The sequence below is a fragment of the Triturus cristatus genome, chromosome 6, assembly GCF_964204655.1.
Source record: "Triturus cristatus chromosome 6, aTriCri1.1, whole genome shotgun sequence".
In the NCBI taxonomy this organism is placed as follows: domain Eukaryota; kingdom Metazoa; phylum Chordata; class Amphibia; order Caudata; family Salamandridae; genus Triturus; species Triturus cristatus.
Window position 1 is genome coordinate 1,936,957,357 of NC_140589.1, and position 17,543 is coordinate 1,936,974,899.

Consider the following 17,543-nt stretch of genomic DNA (forward strand, 5'->3'; position numbering starts at 1 on the left):
TCTTCTGCGTGGGCTTCCAGGCCAGGATCAGCTGCTCTAGCACAGAGGGGCATTGGTCAGGATCTGGAGCCTCCACTTGTCTTCTGTTTAGGCTTCCAGGCCAGGATCAGATGCTCAAGCACAGAGGGGTATTGGTCAGGATCTGGAGCCTCCACTTGTCTTCTGCGTGGACATCCAGGACAGGATCGGATGCTCCAACACAGACTGGCATCGGTCAGGATCTGGAGCCTAAACTTGTCTTCTGCATGGGCTTCCAGGCCAGGATCAGCTGCTCAAGCACAGAGGGGCATTGGTCAGGATCTGGAGCCTCCACTTGTCTTCTGCGTGGGCTTCCAGGCCAGGATCAGCTGCTCCAGCACAAAGGGGCATTGGTCAGGATCTGGAGCCTCCACTTGTCTTCTGTGTGGACATCCAGGACAGGGTCTGATGCTCCAGCACAGACTGGCGTCGGTCAGGTTCTGGAGCCTCCACTTGTCTTCTGCGTGGACTTCCAGGCCAGGATCAGCTGCTCAAGCACAGAGGGGCATTGGTCAGGATCTGGAGCCTCCACTTGTCTTCTGCGTGGGCATCCAGGCCAGGATCAGCTACTCCAGCACAAAGGAGCATTGGTCAGGACCTGGAGCCTTCACTTGTCTTCTGTGTGGGCTTCCAGGACAGGATCTGATGCTCCAGCACAGAGGGGCATTGGTCAGGATCTGGAGCCTCCACTTGTCTTCTGCGTGGGCTTCCAGGCCAGGATCAGCTGCTCCAGCACAGAGGGGCATTGGTCAGGATCTGGAGCCTCCACTTGTCTTCTGTGTGGACATCCAGGACAGGATCTGATGCTCCAGCACAGACTGGCATCGGTCAGGATCTGGAGCCTCCACTTGTCTTCTGCGTGGGCTTCCAGACCAGGATCAGCTGCTCAAGCACAGAGGGGCATTGGTCAAGATCTGGAGCCTCCAATTGTCTTCTGCATGGGCTTCCAGGCCAGGATCAGCTGCTCCAGCACAGACTGGCATCGGTCAAGATCTGGAGCCTCCAATTGTCTTCTGCATGGGCTTCCAGGCCAGGATCAGCCGCTCCAGCACAGACTGGCATCGGTCAGGATCTGGAGCCTAAACTTGTCTTCTGCATGGGCTTCCAGGCCAGGATCAGCTGCTCAAGCACAGAGGGGCATTGGTCAGGATCTGGACCCTCCACTTGTCTTTTGCGTGGGCTTCCAGGCCAGGATCAGCTGCTCCAGCACAAAGGGGCATTGGTCAGGATCTGGAGCCTCCACTTGTTTTCTGTGTGGACATCCAGGACAGGATCTGATGCTCCAGCACAGACTGGCATCGCTCAGGATCTGGAGCCTCCACTTGTCTTCTGCGTGGACTTCCAGGCCAGGATCAGCTGCTCAAGCACAGAGGGACATTGGTCAGGATCTGGAGCCTCCACTTGTCTTCTGCGTGGGCTTCCAGGCCAGGATCAGCTGCTCCAGCACAAAGGGGCATTGGTCAGGATCTGGAGCCTCCACTTGTCTTCTGTGTGGGCTTCCAGGACAGGATCTGATGCTCCAGCACAAAGGGGCATTGGTCAGGATCTGGAGCCTCCACTTGTCTTCTGTGTGGGCTTCAAGGCCAGGATCAGCTGCTCCAGCACAGAGGGGCATTGGTCAGGATATGGAGCCTCCACTTGTCTTCTGGGTGGACATCCAGGACAGGATCTGATGCTCCAGCACGGACTGGCATCGGTCAGGATCTGGAGCCTCCACTTGTCTTCTGCGTGGGCTTCCAGACCAGGATCAGCTGCTCAAGCACAGAGGGGCATTGGTCAATATCTGGAGCCTCCAATTGTCTTCTGCATGGGCTTCCAGGCCAGGATCAGCTGCTCCAGCACAGACTGGCATCGGTCAAGATCTGGAGCCCCCAATTGTCTTCTGCATGGGCTTCCAGGCCAGGATCAGCTGATCCAGCACAGACTGGCATCGGTCAGGATCTGGAGCCTAAACTTGTCTTCTGCATGGGCTTCCAGGCCAGGATCAGCTGCTCAAGCACAGAGGGGCATTGGTCAGGATCTGGAGCCTCCACTTGTCTTCTGCGTGGGCTTCCAGGCCAGGATCAGCTGCTCCAGCACAAAGGGGCATTGGTCAGGATCTGGAGCCTCCACTTGTTTTCTGTGTGGACATCCAGGACAGGATCTGATGCTCCAGCACAGACTGGCATCGCTCAGGATCTGGAGCCTCCACTTGTCTTCTGCGTGGACTTCCAGGCCAGGATCAGCTGCTCAAGCACAGAGGGACATTGGTCAGGATCTGGAGCCTCCACTTGTCTTCTGTGTGGGCTTCAAGGCCAGGATCAGCTGCTCCAGCACAGAGGGGCATTGGTCAGGATCTGGAGCCTCCACTTGTCTTCTGTGTGGACATCCAGGACAGGATCTGATGCTCCAGCACAGACTGGCATCGGTCAGGATCTGGAGCCTCCACTTGTCTTCTGCGTGGGCTTCCAGACCAGGATCAGCTGCTCAAGCACAGAGGGGCATTAGTCAAGATCTGGAGCCTCCAATTGTCTTCTGCATGGGCTTCCAGTCCAGGATCAGCTGCTCCAGCACAGACTGGCATCGGTCAGGATGTGGAGCCTCCACTTGTCTTCTTCATAGGCTTCCAGGCCAGGATCTGATGCTCCAGGACAGACGGGCAGTGGTCAGGATCTGGAGCCTGCACATCACTATTTGCTTCAATTTGTCAAATGCAGGGCCACCCATAATGTGAAATGTGTAAGACAAATGCATCAAATACAACGGTTCATCTGTGGTTGTTTCAATCTTCTTTTGAACTCTCACAAAAGGGTTGCCAGAAAATCAGGCTAATGTTTAATTTTAATGTTTATAACTGAATTTATTAGCATAACAAAAAAATTCACAAAAGAATGAGGTGCAAAAATATCAGTGTTAAAATTCCTCATATACTTTGTCCCTGCATAGCGCCGGCTGCCTCTCGGCTAGGTTCATGAGAAAGAAATAATGCATACATACAGACAAATATCGCTTGACAAATGATTGCTGCACTTTTCTCAAATGCTCATGTGTACTGTGAACAGGATAAGTGAAGTGAACAGTAGTTCTCAAAACATGACTGAAATAACGTATCCTTCATAACTTTGCACACTTGACTTCTTTGGTGACATTCGACTGCTCATGTGTACACTTGAATTAAGTCCACGTTTCAACCATTGATGGCAGCGATAGGCCAAGGGTCATGATCATGACATGAATTAAAGAGCATGACTGCAGGATAGAGTGGAATTCTGGGGAAAACTCTAATGTTGCCATTTTAACTCCTGCAGACCGGAACATCAATTCCCTGGTTACCATCGTTACTAAAACCTTTTTGCGCTACCAAAAATTAAATATTTTGATAAAGAGTATCCACAAGTATTACCCGAACATCACCATAATTGTTGCCGATGATAATGACCAACCCGAAAAAATCCTGGAGCCAAACGTCGAGCAGTACTTCATGCCATTCGCCAAGGTATTAAAACGTTGATGTAGCCATGCACCCAGTGCATGCCAGATGTCAATATGCAGGGTTAAGGGTCTCAATTCTCTTGGTGGGGGTTTTGGGGACCAATCAGAAGCTGTTGGGCTTTCTGGGATCCAACTGTGTTTCTGCAATTGCTTTTCTGCTTCTTGTCTCGTACATCTCGGGTGGGTAAGCTAATCCTTTCCAACAGGACATTGATTTTGCTTGCATTTCTGCTCCAGGGTGTGATTTGCACTATTTGAGACTGACATGCTGTCTCTTACTCCTGCAAGAAGTTCTGGTATTCAGGTTGAATCCTAAAGTTGCACATTTAAAGCTTCCATCTTGTCTTTTCAGGGTTGGTTTGCCGGGAGGAATCTTGCAGTGTCTCAAGTTACAACAAAATATTTCCTTTGGGTGGATGACGACTTTATATTTAATGAAAAGACGAAGCTTGAGAAGCTGGTCGATGTTCTGGAGGCGACAAACCTGGATCTGGTAAGAGTTGCAGGGCTATGAATGTAGAGGGAGGGCACCTCCCGGATCCTACAGTAGAGGGTGTGTGAGGGATGGAGAGAAGCATGGGTGGAGGTTTGACACAGTGAACTAGAATCAGCAGTATTCTTGAACATCTATATCCATTTATGTGATTGCACCAAAGAATGAGCAGACGATCTCTCTGAGCACAAGAATCTGACTCAATACGACGATAGGCGCACAGGATCGCCACCTGGATCCTATGGTAGGGGGTCGATGAGGGATGGAGAGAAGTAGGAAAGGAGGTCTGACACAGAGAACTAGAATCAGCAGCACTCTTCAACATCTACATCCCCCTGCACCAAAGAATGAACAGAAGATCTCTCTGAGCATAAGAATCTAACTCAATGTGATGATAGGCACACAGGGTTACCTCCTGGATCCTAGGATAGATGGTGGGTGAGGGATGGAGAGAAGCAGGGATTGAGGTTTGACACAAAGAACTAGAATCAGCAGGACTCCCGAACATCTACATCCCTTTATGTGATTGCACCAAAGAATGAGCAGACAATCTTTATGAGCACAAGAATCTGACTCAATGTGATGATAGGTGCACAGGATCGCCTCTCAGATCCTACAGTAGGGAGTGGGTGAGAGATGGAGAGAAGCAGGGATGGAGGTTTGACACAGAGAGCTAGAATCAGCAAGACTCTTGATCATCTACACCCCTTTATGTGATTGCACCAAAGAATGAGCAGAACATCTCTCTGAGCACCAGAATCTGACTCAATGTGATGATAGGTGCACAGGATCGCCTCCCGGATCCTAGAGTGGGGGGGGGGTGAGGAATGGAGAGAAGCAGGGATGGAGGTTTGACACAGAGAACTAGAATCAGCAGTACTCTTGAACATCTACATCCCTTTATGTGATTGTACCAAAGAATCAGCAGAAGATATGTCTGAGCACAAGAATCTCAATGCGATGAAAGGCACACAGGTTGGCCTCAAAAAGAGCTCCTCGGTTACCGGATGGATCGGGGCTATCAAGTGTGATGCAATATCCCAGAATGCAATGCAAAAGTGTTGCTTTTTGAACTCAGAGGGCTCACACTTGGCTCACTCACTAAGCAGGCACAGCACAGCAAGCACACTCAGCAAGAACACTCAGTAGGCACACACAGCTCAGCTTCCACTACACTGTGACCCTCCATGCAAGTGACCCGGTGTTTTTACGCTGATACTTATCAGGACAGAAAAAAAAAAAAACGATTGAAAATGATTTGTTAATCCCCCCAAAAAGGAATAACGTGGAGATTTTAGTGCTAAAGGCACCACAATCCACATGTCTTATACATTATCAGGTTTTTTCACCCACTAACTTTTGTCAGGTTTGATCTGCTGAAGTTTATCAGGTGAAAACTGTGGAGTGCAGCTTTAGCCCCCAAACCCCTAATTGTGATATGATGATGATGATTGATGATTTAAGTCTTATAGTGCGCAAAACTTAGCCCAATGGGCGTCAAGGCGCCTAAATCAAATAATCCAAATAATCCAGCTCGTCACTCGGAACAGCGAACTTTTATTAATATGCTTTGGTAAAGTACCAGGTTTTAAGGGCCTTTTTAAACAAATCCAAAGAGGGAAGAGTTTTAATCTCAATTGGAAGAGAATTCCAAAGCTTAGGGGCAACCACGGAAAAAGCTCTTGCTCCCCATCTGGCTAATCTCGTGCGTGGGACTACCAATTGAAACAAACCAGCAGACCGAAGAGTTCTGGACGGGCAATAACGAGTAAGCAAGGATCCAAGTGCATAGGTGGAAGAATGCTGTTTCTACACTCCTTCAAGGTTTTTAAGGGTATAGGATCCATAGGAGAAGAGGATTTAATCTTATCTAGTAGGAGGCTCAATCCTTCCAGAGATAATAAAGGAAATTCCCTCAGTAGCTTGAGAGGCTCTTTGCCCAGCGCATCTAACTTGGCTACAGCAGCAGGAGTATCCTTATCCAAGGACTTGCATTGGGCTTCAAGAGCTAGATGAATGTCCAGGATTTTGTTGTGGAAGAAGTCCGAGATGTTATCGCAGAGATCCTGGGAGCTCACTACAGGATCAGGAAGTTGGAGAGAGCATAGGGAATCAGCAATTTTAAAAAGCTCCCTAGATGACGTTAGGGAACCGGTAAGATTGGAAAAATACTCTTGCTTTTCCACTATGACTCTCTGTTTATAGTCCCGCAAAGCGGACTTGTGAGCTGCTCGGTCTTCCGGATCCCAGGACTTCCTCCATCTTCTTTCACTACTTCTGCAGCCCTGCCTTAAGAGTCTAAGATGTTCGGAAAACCAGGGAGCAGTAGGTTTCTGACGAGCTACATATCGCAAGGAGGCGGGGGCAAGTTCTTCCACAGCACTGGAAATGGAATACATAAGTTCATGTGCTGCGTCATTCGCGGTTTTCGAGGAGAAAGATTCAGAGAGTTGGATATAGGGAGCAATAGTATCATCAGTAATGTTTCTGTAATTTCTCCTAAGGGTATGTGAAGTAACAGTCTGATTAATTAGAGGCTGGGCAGGGAGGGCAAATTCAAGAGGTATTGCAAAATGATCAGTCCAAACTAACGGCAAAGGTAAGTCCGTAGATAACCTGGAATCACTGGAGAAAACCCCGTCAAGGATTTGACCAGCCTTATGTGTAGGGCTGCTCACCAGCTGAACAAGGTCACAGGCACCGAGTGACTCAGTTAAAGTTAGGGTATCCTTAGAATTGACATCATTGAGATGAAAATTAAAGTCACCCAAGATGGAAAGAAAGGGTTTTCCGATATAGGGTTCCAGGATTCTAAGAAGGTCAGAAGGAAAACTCGCCCTAGGGCCAGGAGGTCTGTAGATAAGTATTCCAGTAAAAGAAACAGATGGAGCACACAGGATACAAAAATAAAGTGCCTCAAAACTATCTCCAGGCAAAGACAGAGATTTAATAGAGCAAGAGAGGGAGGATTTAACAAGAACAGCAATTCCTCCGCCTCTGCGCAAGAGTCTATCCTGCCTATGAAGAGAATAGCCATCAGGGATGGCCAAAAGAAGATCGTGACCGGAGGTATTCGAAGCCCACGTCTCCGTAATAAAGACCCAATCTGGCTGTCTTTCGTCGACGAAATCATGGAAAGCGACATTATGCTTAATCAGCGATCGCGCATTAATTAAAAAGCCAGTTTTATGTGACGAAGCAGGGAGACATCCCGTGCGTGAGTGAGATCTAATAAAGCTTGGGACAGCGTAACCAAAAGAAGCCTTACATGAGACACATCGCTGAGAATACAGGCACTCATCAGGTGGAAGGCGATGAAAACATTGTAGAACTGGGGGTCTAAGGGCCATGAGTTCCGCCGGAGAGTAACGCCTAGGTAACTCATGGAGTTGTGAGAAGGAGTCAGCCGAGTCCAGCCCGCCCTGCAGCACGTCCTCAGCGCGGACGGGCGCAGACGGGCTGAACTCAGGCGTAACTCCGGCGGAAGTCCGGCGATCACGCTGCGCGATGACGCTGCGCGAAGGCGTGGCTGCCATTTATGCTGGTCGAGCCTCCTGAATGAGGACTAGACCGCAGTGTGGCTCACCCCTCACTCAATATGGCCGCCAACAAGACAGGGGCGAGGGACCCGCGAAATGCGGTGAATTCCAAATTACTGTGCGGGTGAGATGACAGCGTGCAGGTAAGCGGGCCAGCCGTATTTAAAAACAGGGGAAAAATCCAACATAAAATAACTGAGGCGACAAGAACAGGGATTTAAAATATGCAAAAGCGGCAGAATAACAGCGCGCTGCACGCAGGTATGCCAAAGCTGAATGTAAGCTCACCTCTGCTTAGCCTGCCCTTTATGCTGGTCGAGCCTCCTGAATGAGGACTAGACCGCAGTGTGGCTCACCCCTCACTCAATATGGCCGCCAACAAGACAGGGGCGAGGGACCCGCGAAATGCGGTGAATTCCAAATTACTGTGCGGGTGAGATGACAGCGTGCAGGTAAGCGGGCCAGCCGTATTTAAAAACAGGGGAAAAATCCAACATAAAATAACTGAGGCGACAAGAACAGGGATTTAAAATATGCAAATGCGGCAGAATAACAGCGAGCTGCACGCAGGTATGCCAAAGCTGAATATGTGCAATAATAAGGGTTACTGTCCATATCGTAGTAAAACGGATTACCTGTAATAAGTGCCCAAGCAAGCAGTTTCCTCTTTTCTTGCTGCACTATGTACCGAAAATAGATCAGAAAGGAAGTAAGCAAGAAACTGTCAAACTTTATGAACGATAACTCGCTTTTCGATGGTGCACAACTTGGTTCTAGCCACTTTGGGGTCCTAAAATTTCCCCGGTTACTATGCGTCATGAGCTGCACATAACATTAGACCATGGAGGGTCAGCTGCTCTTGTCCTAGTAGACTCCTCTGCAATCTTCATCGCTGTGTCTCATGATATTCCACTCTCCAGGCTGTGGTAGGCGGGTGTCCAAGGCAAAGCCATGGTTAGCTATCTTCATTCGCACATGCAGATCTCAGACTGGGTTCCTTTAGGTCTATCTCTTGCGGGATGCATCCAGGATCCTGGCTGAGCCCCACTCGTTGTAATCTCTATGTTGCCCCTCTACCATAACCACTATAGGTAGGAGGTGGTTAGGATCTGAGCTTGCCATCTTTTCAAAGCACAGCTAGGCCCTGAGCCTTAATCCCAGTCCCTCATTTTCAAGTGGAAATTAGCAGATGTCTAAGTTCAATTGTTCCCTGCTACCCAGTAACAGATGCCTCTATGGTTTGGCGTTTCTCTGAGATCCACTGCAGGGGTTGGTCCCTCTCCAGCACAAGTGACTCGCCATTTGAGCCCTAGATTTGGAGACCAGTAAAAGCCGTTACTTATCTCCCTTTGAAGTATATGTACACCAAGTAACCCATGCCACAGAGCCTCGGTGACTCAGTTAACTGACACCAAACTTTTTACTTGGCACCCTAGAATCATCTTTAGGTCTTGCCACAGACAGCTTTAGCTGTCTGTTGCATGATTACTTGTCAACAATACATCACAAAGAAGTTTAAAGAACTACAAAGAAGTATAAGCAAGAGTGGGCAATGACTCAACCATGGACTTTCATGTTTTACAAGGCTGTGCTGAGCAGTGTGAAGACCATGGCATTTTTATGTTTTCTTTAAAAAATATATTAGACTGCAGATGGAGCTAGACTTGAAACTGAGGCCTAGATTGGGTTTTTCAATATTTACTTTACCGGCAAAATCACTTTTAAGTTCAGCTTTATAGCTTTACTGTTTGCTGCTTCGATGCCTGAGCCAGTCCTAAAATGAAGGATCAGTGTTTTCCAGTAACCACCCCTGACCTTCATTTGTTTCACTTTGTGGACATGAAAACATGTGGTTGGGTGTACAGCATTCTTTGTTCACAAAGTAACAACATACAAGCTTTGAGGCTTTCTTTAAGTAACAATGTGCAAGCTTAAGGCTTTCTTAAAGTAACAATGTGCAAGCTTAGAGGCTTTGTGAAAGTAATGATGGGCGAGTTTTGAAGCTTTCTTAAAGTAATGATATGCAATGCTTAGAGGCTTTCTTAAAGTAACAATGTGCAAGCTTAGAGGCTTTTTTAAAGTAACAATGTGCAAGCTTAGAGGTTTTCTTAAAGTAACGCTGTGCGAGCTTAGAGGCTTTCTTAAAGTAATGATGTGCGAGCTTGGAGGCTTTCTTAAAGTAATAATGTGTGAACTTAAAGGCTTTCTCAAAGTAACAATGTGCAAGCTTAGAGGCTTTCTGAAAGTAATGATGTGCGAGCTTAGAGGCTTCCTTAAGGTAACGATGTGCGAGCTTAGAGGCTTTCTTAAAGTAACAATGTGCGAACTGAGAAGCTTTTTTAAAGTTACAATGTGCATGCTTAGAGGCTTTCTTAAAGTAACAATGTGCGAGCTTAGAGGCTTTTTTAAAGTTACAATGTGCAAGCTTAGAGGCTTTCTTAAAGTAACGCTGTGCGAGCTTAGAGGTTTTCCTAAAGTAACAATGTGCGAGCTAAGAAGCTTTCTCAAAGTAACAATGTGTGAGCTTAGAGGCTTTCTTAAAGTAATGATGTGCGAGCTTGGAGGCTTTCTTAAAGTAATAATGTGTGAACTTAAAGGCTTTCTCAAAGTAACAATGTGCAAGCTTAGAGGCTTTCTGAAAGTAATGATGTGCGAGCTTAGAGGCTTCCTTAAGGTAACGATGTGCGAGCTTAGAGGCTTTCTTAAAGTAACAATGTGCGAACTAAGAAGCTTTTTCAAAGTAACAATGTGCAAGCTTAGAGGCTTTCTGAAAGTAATGATGTGCGAGCTTAGAGGCTTCCTTAAGGTAACGATGTGCGAGCTTAGAGGCTTTCTTAAAGTAACAATGTGTGAGCTAAGAAGCTTTCTCAAAGTAACGATGTGCAAGCTTAGAGGCTTTCTCAAAGTAACGATGTGCGAGCTTAGAGGCTTTCTTACAGTAACAATGTGGCAGCTTAGAGGCTTTCTCAAAGTAACGATGTGCGAGTTTAGAGGCTTTCTTAAAGTAACGATGTGCGAGCTTGGAGGCTTTCTTAAAGTAACGATGTGCGAGCTTAGAGGCATTCTTAAAGTAAGATGTGCAAGCTGGGAGGCTTTCTTAAAGTAACTGTATGCAAGCTTAGAGGCTCTCTTAAAGTAACAATGTGCAAGCTTAGAGGTTTTCTTAAAGTAACGGTGTGCGAGCTTAGAGGTTTTCTGAAAAGTAACGGTGTGCGAGCTTAGAGGTTTTCTTAAAGTAACGATGTGTGAACTAAGAAGCTTTCTCAAAATAAGGATTTGCAAGTTTAGAGGCTTTCTTAAAGTGACGAAGTGCGAGCTTAGAGGCTATCTTAAAGTAACGATGTGCAAGCTTCGAGGCTTTCTTAAAGTAACCATGTGCGAGCTTAGAGGCTCTCTTAAAGTAACGATGTGCAAGCTTAGAGGCTTTCTTAAAGTAACGGTGTGCGAGCTTAGAGGTTTTCTTAAAGTAACGATGTGCGAGCTTAGAGGCTTTCTTAAAGTAACGATGTGCGAGCTTAGAGGCTTTCTTCAAGTAACGATGTGCAAGCTTGGAGGCTTTCTTAAAGTAACAATGTGCAAGCTTAGAGGCTTTCTTAAAGTAACTATGTGCAAGCTTGGAGGCTTTCTTAAAGTAACAATGTGCGAGCTTAGAGGCTTTCTTAAAGTAACAATGTGCAAACTTGGAGGCTTTCTTAAAGTAACGATGTGCGAGCTTGGAGGCTTTGTTAAAGTAATAATGGGCAAGCTTAGAGGCTTTCTTAAAGTAACGATGTGCAAGCTTGGAGGCTTTCTTAAAGTAACAATGTGCGAGCTTGGAGGCTTTGTTAAAGTAATAATGTGCTAGCTTAGAGGCTTTCTTAAAGTAACAACATGCAAGTTTAGAGCCTTTATTAAAGAAACTACGTGTGAGCTTAGAGGCTTTCTTAAAGTAAAGTAACGATGTGCGAGCTTGGAGGCTTTCTTAAAGTAACAATGTGCAAGGTTAGAGGTTTTCTTAAAATAACGGTGTGTGAGCTTAGAGGTTTTCTTAAAGTAACGATGTGTAAGCTAAGAAGCTTTCTCAAAGTAACGATGTGCGAGTTTAGAGGCTTTCTCAAAGTAAGAATGTGCGAGCTTAGAGGCTTTCTTAAAGTAACAATGTGGGAGCTTAGAGGCTTTCTCAAAGTAACGATGTTCGAGTTTAGAGGCTTTCTCAAAGTAAGAATGTGCGAGCTTAGAGGCTTTCTTAAAGTAACAATGTGGGAGCTTAGAGGCTTTCTCAAAGTAACGATGTTCGAGTTTAGAGGCTTTCTTAACGTAATGATGTGCGAGCTTGGAGGCTTTCTTAAAGTAACAATGTGCAAGGTTAGAGGTTTTCTTAAAATAACGGTGTGTGAGCTTAGAGGCTCTCTTAAAGTAACAATGTGCAAGGTTAGAGGTTTTCTTAAAATAACGGTGTGTGAGCTTAGAGGTTTTCTTAAAGTAACGATGTGTGAGCTAAGAAGCTTTCTCAAAGTAACGATGTGCGAGTTTAGAGGCATTCTTAAAGTAAGATGTGCAAGCTTGGAGGCTTTCTTAAAGTAACTGTATGCAAGCTTAGAGGTTTTCTTAAAGTAACGGTGTGCGAGCTTAGAGGTTTTCTTAAAGTAACGGTGTGCGAGCTTAGAGGTTTTCTTAAAGTAACGATGTGTGAACTAAGAAGCTTTCTCAAAGTAAGGATTTGCAAGTTTAGAGGCTTTCTTAAAGTAACGAAGTGCGAGCTTAGAGGCTATCTTAAAGTAACGATGTGCAAGCTTCGAGGCTTTCTTAAAGTAACAATGTGCGAGCTTAGAGGCTCTCTTAAAGTAACGATGTGCAAGCTTAGAGGCTTTCTTAAAGTAACGGTGTGCGAGCTTAGAGGTTTTCTTAAAGTAACGATGTGCGAGCTTAGAGGCTTTCTTAAAGTAACGATGTGCGAGCTTAGAGGCTTTCTTCAAGTAACGATGTGCAAGCTTGGAGGCTTTCTTAAAGTAACAATGTGCAAGCTTAGAGGCTTTCTTAAAGTAACTATGTGCAAGCTTGGAGGCTTTCTTAAAGTAACAATGTGCGAGCTTAGAGGCTTTCTTAAAGCAACAATGTGCAAACTTGGAGGCTTTCTTAAAGTAACGATGTGCGAGCTTGGAGGCTTTGTTAAAGTAATAATGGGCAAGCTTAGAGGCTTTCTTAAAGTAACGATGTGCAAGCTTGGAGGCTTTCTTAAAGTAACAATGTGCGAGCTTGGAGGCTTTGTTAAAGTAATAATGTGCTAGCTTAGAGGCTTTCTTAAAGTAACAACATGCAAGTTTAGAGGCTTTATTAAAGAAACAACGTGTGAGCTTAGAGGCTTTCTTAAAGTAAAGTAACGATGTGCGAGCTTGGAGGCTTTCTTAAAGTAACAATGTGCAAGGTTAGAGGTTTTCTTAAAATAACGGTGTGTGAGCTTAGAGGTTTTCTTAAAGTAACGATATGTAAGCTAAGAAGCTTTCTCAAAGTAACGATGTAAGAGTTTAGAGGCTTTCTCAAAGTAAGAATGTGCGAGCTTAGAGGCTTTCTTAACGTAATGATGTGCGAGCTTGGAGGCTTTCTTAAAGTAACAATGTGCAAGGTTAGAGGTTTTCTTAAAATAACGGTGCCTGAGCTTAGAGGTTTTCTTAAAGTAACGATGTGTGAGCTAAGAAGCTTTCTGAAAGTAACGATGTGCGAGTTTAGAGGCTTTCTTAAAGTAATGAAGTGCGAGCTTAGAGGCTTTCTTAAAGTAACGATGTGCAAGCTTGGAGGCTTTCTTACAGTAACTATATGCGAGCTTAGAGGCTCTCTTAAAGTAACAATGTGCAAGGTTAGAGGTTTTCTTAAAATAACGGTGTGTGAGCTTAGAGGTTTTCTCAAAGTAACGATGTGTAAGCTAAGAAGCTTTCTCAAAGTAACGATGTGCGAGTTTAGAGGCTTTCTCAAAGTAAGAATGTGCGAGCTTAGAGGCTTTCTTAAAGTAACAATGTGGGAGCTTAGAGGCTTTCTCAAAGTAACGATGTTCGAGTTTAGAGGCTTTCTTAACGTAATGATGTGCGAGCTTGGAGGCTTTCTTAAAGTAACGATGTGCAAGCTTGGAGGCTTTCTTACAGTAACTATATGCAAGGTTAGAGGCTCTCTTAAAGTAACAATGTGCAAGGTTAGAGGTTTTCTTAAAATAACGGTGTGTGGGCTAAGAAGCTTTCTCAAAGTAACGATGTGCGAGTTTAGAGGCTTGCTTAAAGTAAGGATTTGCAAGTTTAGAGGCTTTCTTAAAGTAACGAAGTGCGAGCTTAGAGGCTATCTTAAAGTAACGATGTGCAAGCTTCGAGGCTTTCTTAAAGTAACAATGTGCGAGCTTAGAGGCTCTCTTAAAGTAACGATGTGCAAGCTTAGAGGCTTTCTTAAAGTAACGGTGTGCGAGCTTAGAGGTTTTCTTAAAGTAACGATGTGCGAGCTTAGAGGCTTTCTTAAAGTAACGATGTGCGAGCTTAGAGGCTTTCTTCAAGTAACGATGTGCAAGCTTGGAGGCTTTCTTAAAGTAACAATGTGCAAGCTTAGAGGCTTTCTTAAAGTAACTATGTGCAAGCTTGGAGGCTTTCTTAAAGTAACAATGTGCGAGCTTAGAGGCTTTCTTAAAGCAACAATGTGCAAACTTGGAGGCTTTCTTAAAGTAACGATGTGCGAGCTTGGAGGCTTTGTTAAAGTAATAATGGGCAAGCTTAGAGGCTTTCTTAAAGTAACGATGTGCAAGCTTGGAGGCTTTCTTAAAGTAACAATGTGCGAGCTTGGAGGCTTTGTTAAAGTAATAATGTGCTAGCTTAGAGGCTTTCTTAAAGTAACAACATGCAAGTTTAGAGGCTTTATTAAAGAAACAACGTGTGAGCTTAGAGGCTTTCTTAAAGTAAAGTAACGATGTGCGAGCTTGGAGGCTTTCTTAAAGTAACAATGTGCAAGGTTAGAGGTTTTCTTAAAATAACGGTGTGTGAGCTTAGAGGTTTTCTTAAAGTAACGATATGTAAGCTAAGAAGCTTTCTCAAAGTAACGATGTAAGAGTTTAGAGGCTTTCTCAAAGTAAGAATGTGCGAGCTTAGAGGCTTTCTTAACGTAATGATGTGCGAGCTTGGAGGCTTTCTTAAAGTAACAATGTGCAAGGTTAGAGGTTTTCTTAAAATAACGGTGCCTGAGCTTAGAGGTTTTCTTAAAGTAACGATGTGTGAGCTAAGAAGCTTTCTGAAAGTAACGATGTGCGAGTTTAGAGGCTTTCTTAAAGTAATGAAGTGCGAGCTTAGAGGCTTTCTTAAAGTAACGATGTGCAAGCTTGGAGGCTTTCTTACAGTAACTATATGCGAGCTTAGAGGCTCTCTTAAAGTAACAATGTGCAAGGTTAGAGGTTTTCTTAAAATAACGGTGTGTGAGCTTAGAGGTTTTCTCAAAGTAACGATGTGTAAGCTAAGAAGCTTTCTCAAAGTAACGATGTGCGAGTTTAGAGGCTTTCTCAAAGTAAGAATGTGCGAGCTTAGAGGCTTTCTTAAAGTAACAATGTGGGAGCTTAGAGGCTTTCTCAAAGTAACGATGTTCGAGTTTAGAGGCTTTCTTAACGTAATGATGTGCGAGCTTGGAGGCTTTCTTAAAGTAACGATGTGCAAGCTTGGAGGCTTTCTTACAGTAACTATATGCAAGGTTAGAGGCTCTCTTAAAGTAACAATGTGCAAGGTTAGAGGTTTTCTTAAAATAACGGTGTGTGGGCTAAGAAGCTTTCTCAAAGTAACGATGTGCGAGTTTAGAGGCTTGCTTAAAGTAATGAAGTGCGAGTTTAGAGGCTTTCTTAAAGTAACAATGTGCGAGCTTAGAGGCTTTCTTAAAGTAACGATGTGCAAGCTTCGAGGCTTTCTTAAAGTAACAATGTGCGAGCTTAGAGGCTCTCTTAAAGTAACGATGTGCAAGGTTAGAGGTTTTCTTAAAATAACGGTGTGTGAGCTTAGAGGTTTTCTTAAAGTAATGATGTGTGAGCTTAGAATCTTTCTTAAAGTAACACAGAGCACGGTGGACACACAGCAGCTGTGCACACAGCAGGTGTACACACAGCAGGTGTGGATACAGATGTGCACACAGTAGGTGTGCACACAGCACGGTGGACACAGAACAGGAATGCACACAGCAATGTGTTATAAAAGACGATTTTCCACAAATTGAAACTCCCAAACATCTCTGCGCTCAGAAGGAAATGCTTCATGTCTGGCTAGCAGAAACACGGATGGCTATCGCCATGAGCAAACTCCTAGAAAAGAGATCCCCAGTACCTAGTGAAATACAAAGCATGCCCACAACATATTTAAATCCTTATTGCAATCACTTTTTGTGGCACATGGCCCTGTTTGGGCACTGCTGGTCCGGCGTCAGAGGCCTTTATTCACAAGAATGATAAAGGCCCGCTTGAGCCAGGGAATCGGTGCCCGATTTGTTAACTTGATACAGAAGGAAAACGATTGAAAGATGTTTGCCCCCAGACCCAAGGACATGTCACTGCCATTGATGGTTTGATGCGGACCTGGTGTCTGGAAGTAGGACTTTCAAGAGACAATCCCAGATGTATTCTACTCTTTACAGACAGATGAGGTCAGCCGCAGCCTGTCTGGGAGTCATGGCCTCCCTTCCCCATCGGCTCACGTGATCCGGGGGTGTTTGCATTGATGGACAGTTCTGTGGAGATCTGTCATAGCCCAGAGGCTTCTAGTGAGACGAATGGGCTGCAATAGGGACTCTTCGCGTTAAGGTAAGGAACAAGGCAAGGGTTTCTCCTGCCCCTCCTATAGGGCTTATTTACAAGTCCCTTGCACCGCCAGTGCGCCCCTTTAAAAATGCAGACAAAGTGACGCACCGATGGTGCAAGCGGCTTGTAAATAAGCCCCCATGTCTTGTAGTTGTTTTACAGCTTCTTAGAGAAGAATTAAAACACATAGAGGCATGTATTTACAAGGCAAAAATAGCGCCACATGAGCATCACTTTTTGCGATGCTGCGGTAGCGCTATGTCCTGCTCCATATTTACAAGACGGCGCTAAGCCACTTCACGTGGCTTAACGTCACCTTGTAAACATGGCCCTCAACGCAGTTTTCTGTGGTGAAGGGGAGGGCAGTGGGTGTTGCTGTGGGTGTTCCACCGCAACACCCATTGCTTTTTGACACAGCCCCAGATTTACAAGGATCTTTAAAATCTGAAACAGCATCCCCCAGTGGAGGCGTAAGAGTGGTGCAACGAGGAGAAATACTTTTATTTCTCATTGTTTTTTGCTCTTTCAATGTGTGCTGCATTCTGCAGCAAACATATAAGGAGCAACACACCATTAATGAGTGCTTTGGTGCAGGAGGGATTGCCATCCTGCACAAACATAATGATCCATGCAACGCAGGCCCCTTTGCATCACGGTGCAAGGGTGCCTGCGTTTTTAGTGCTGACGCAGGGGAGAGCACAGGGGTGTGCTGTGTTCTTGTAAATATAGCACATCCCTGAGTTTTTAAAATGACGAAGCTCGGTGCAGCAACATTATTTGCCGTGTTGCACTGCGCCATTTCATTATAAACATGCCCCATAAGATTTACGGGGTATTGAGATTGACAACCATTATTATAATCGGCCTTCTTATGCTGATGATACAAATCTCTCTGGTTAATAGATTGAAGCTGGTCCAGTGAGATCAAAGGTCATTGATGACTCTTCACATATCTCTGGTGATTAACTGAAGAAGAATAAATTAGAATGTGTACCTTAAATGTACACTCTACATAAGGTGTAACAAGACTTGGGTATATCCTAAATTAATAATACAAACGATTCACTGGCTCTCAACTTCAGTAAAACAACTGACAAGATCACCAAACTTGATAGAACAGGGTCCCCAAAATACACCGCCTGGTGAGGACACCAGAAGCTACAATGATCCTGGACCAATCAACAATTATTTGGTGTCTTTCTGGCCTCAAGATTCACCTGGTAAATTCTTCAAACCTGTTGATACA

General features: G+C 45.0%; 1 protein-coding gene across 3 annotated transcripts in view; it reads left to right on the plus strand.

The window, feature by feature from the left end:
* The window catches only part of LOC146822534 (N-acetylneuraminylgalactosylglucosyl-glucoside beta-1,4-N- acetylgalactosaminyltransferase 2-like), an 865,225-nt gene that overhangs the window by 794,611 nt on the left and 53,071 nt on the right, over positions 1-17,543 (plus strand). For all 3 annotated transcript variants that reach the window (XM_085613655.1, XM_085613654.1, XM_085613656.1), the window contains exons 8-9: positions 3,306-3,493; positions 3,842-3,982. In XM_085613655.1, the coding sequence (XP_085469781.1) occupies positions 3,306-3,493; positions 3,842-3,982 (329 nt within the window). The remainder of the gene's footprint in view (positions 1-3,305; positions 3,494-3,841; positions 3,983-17,543) is intronic.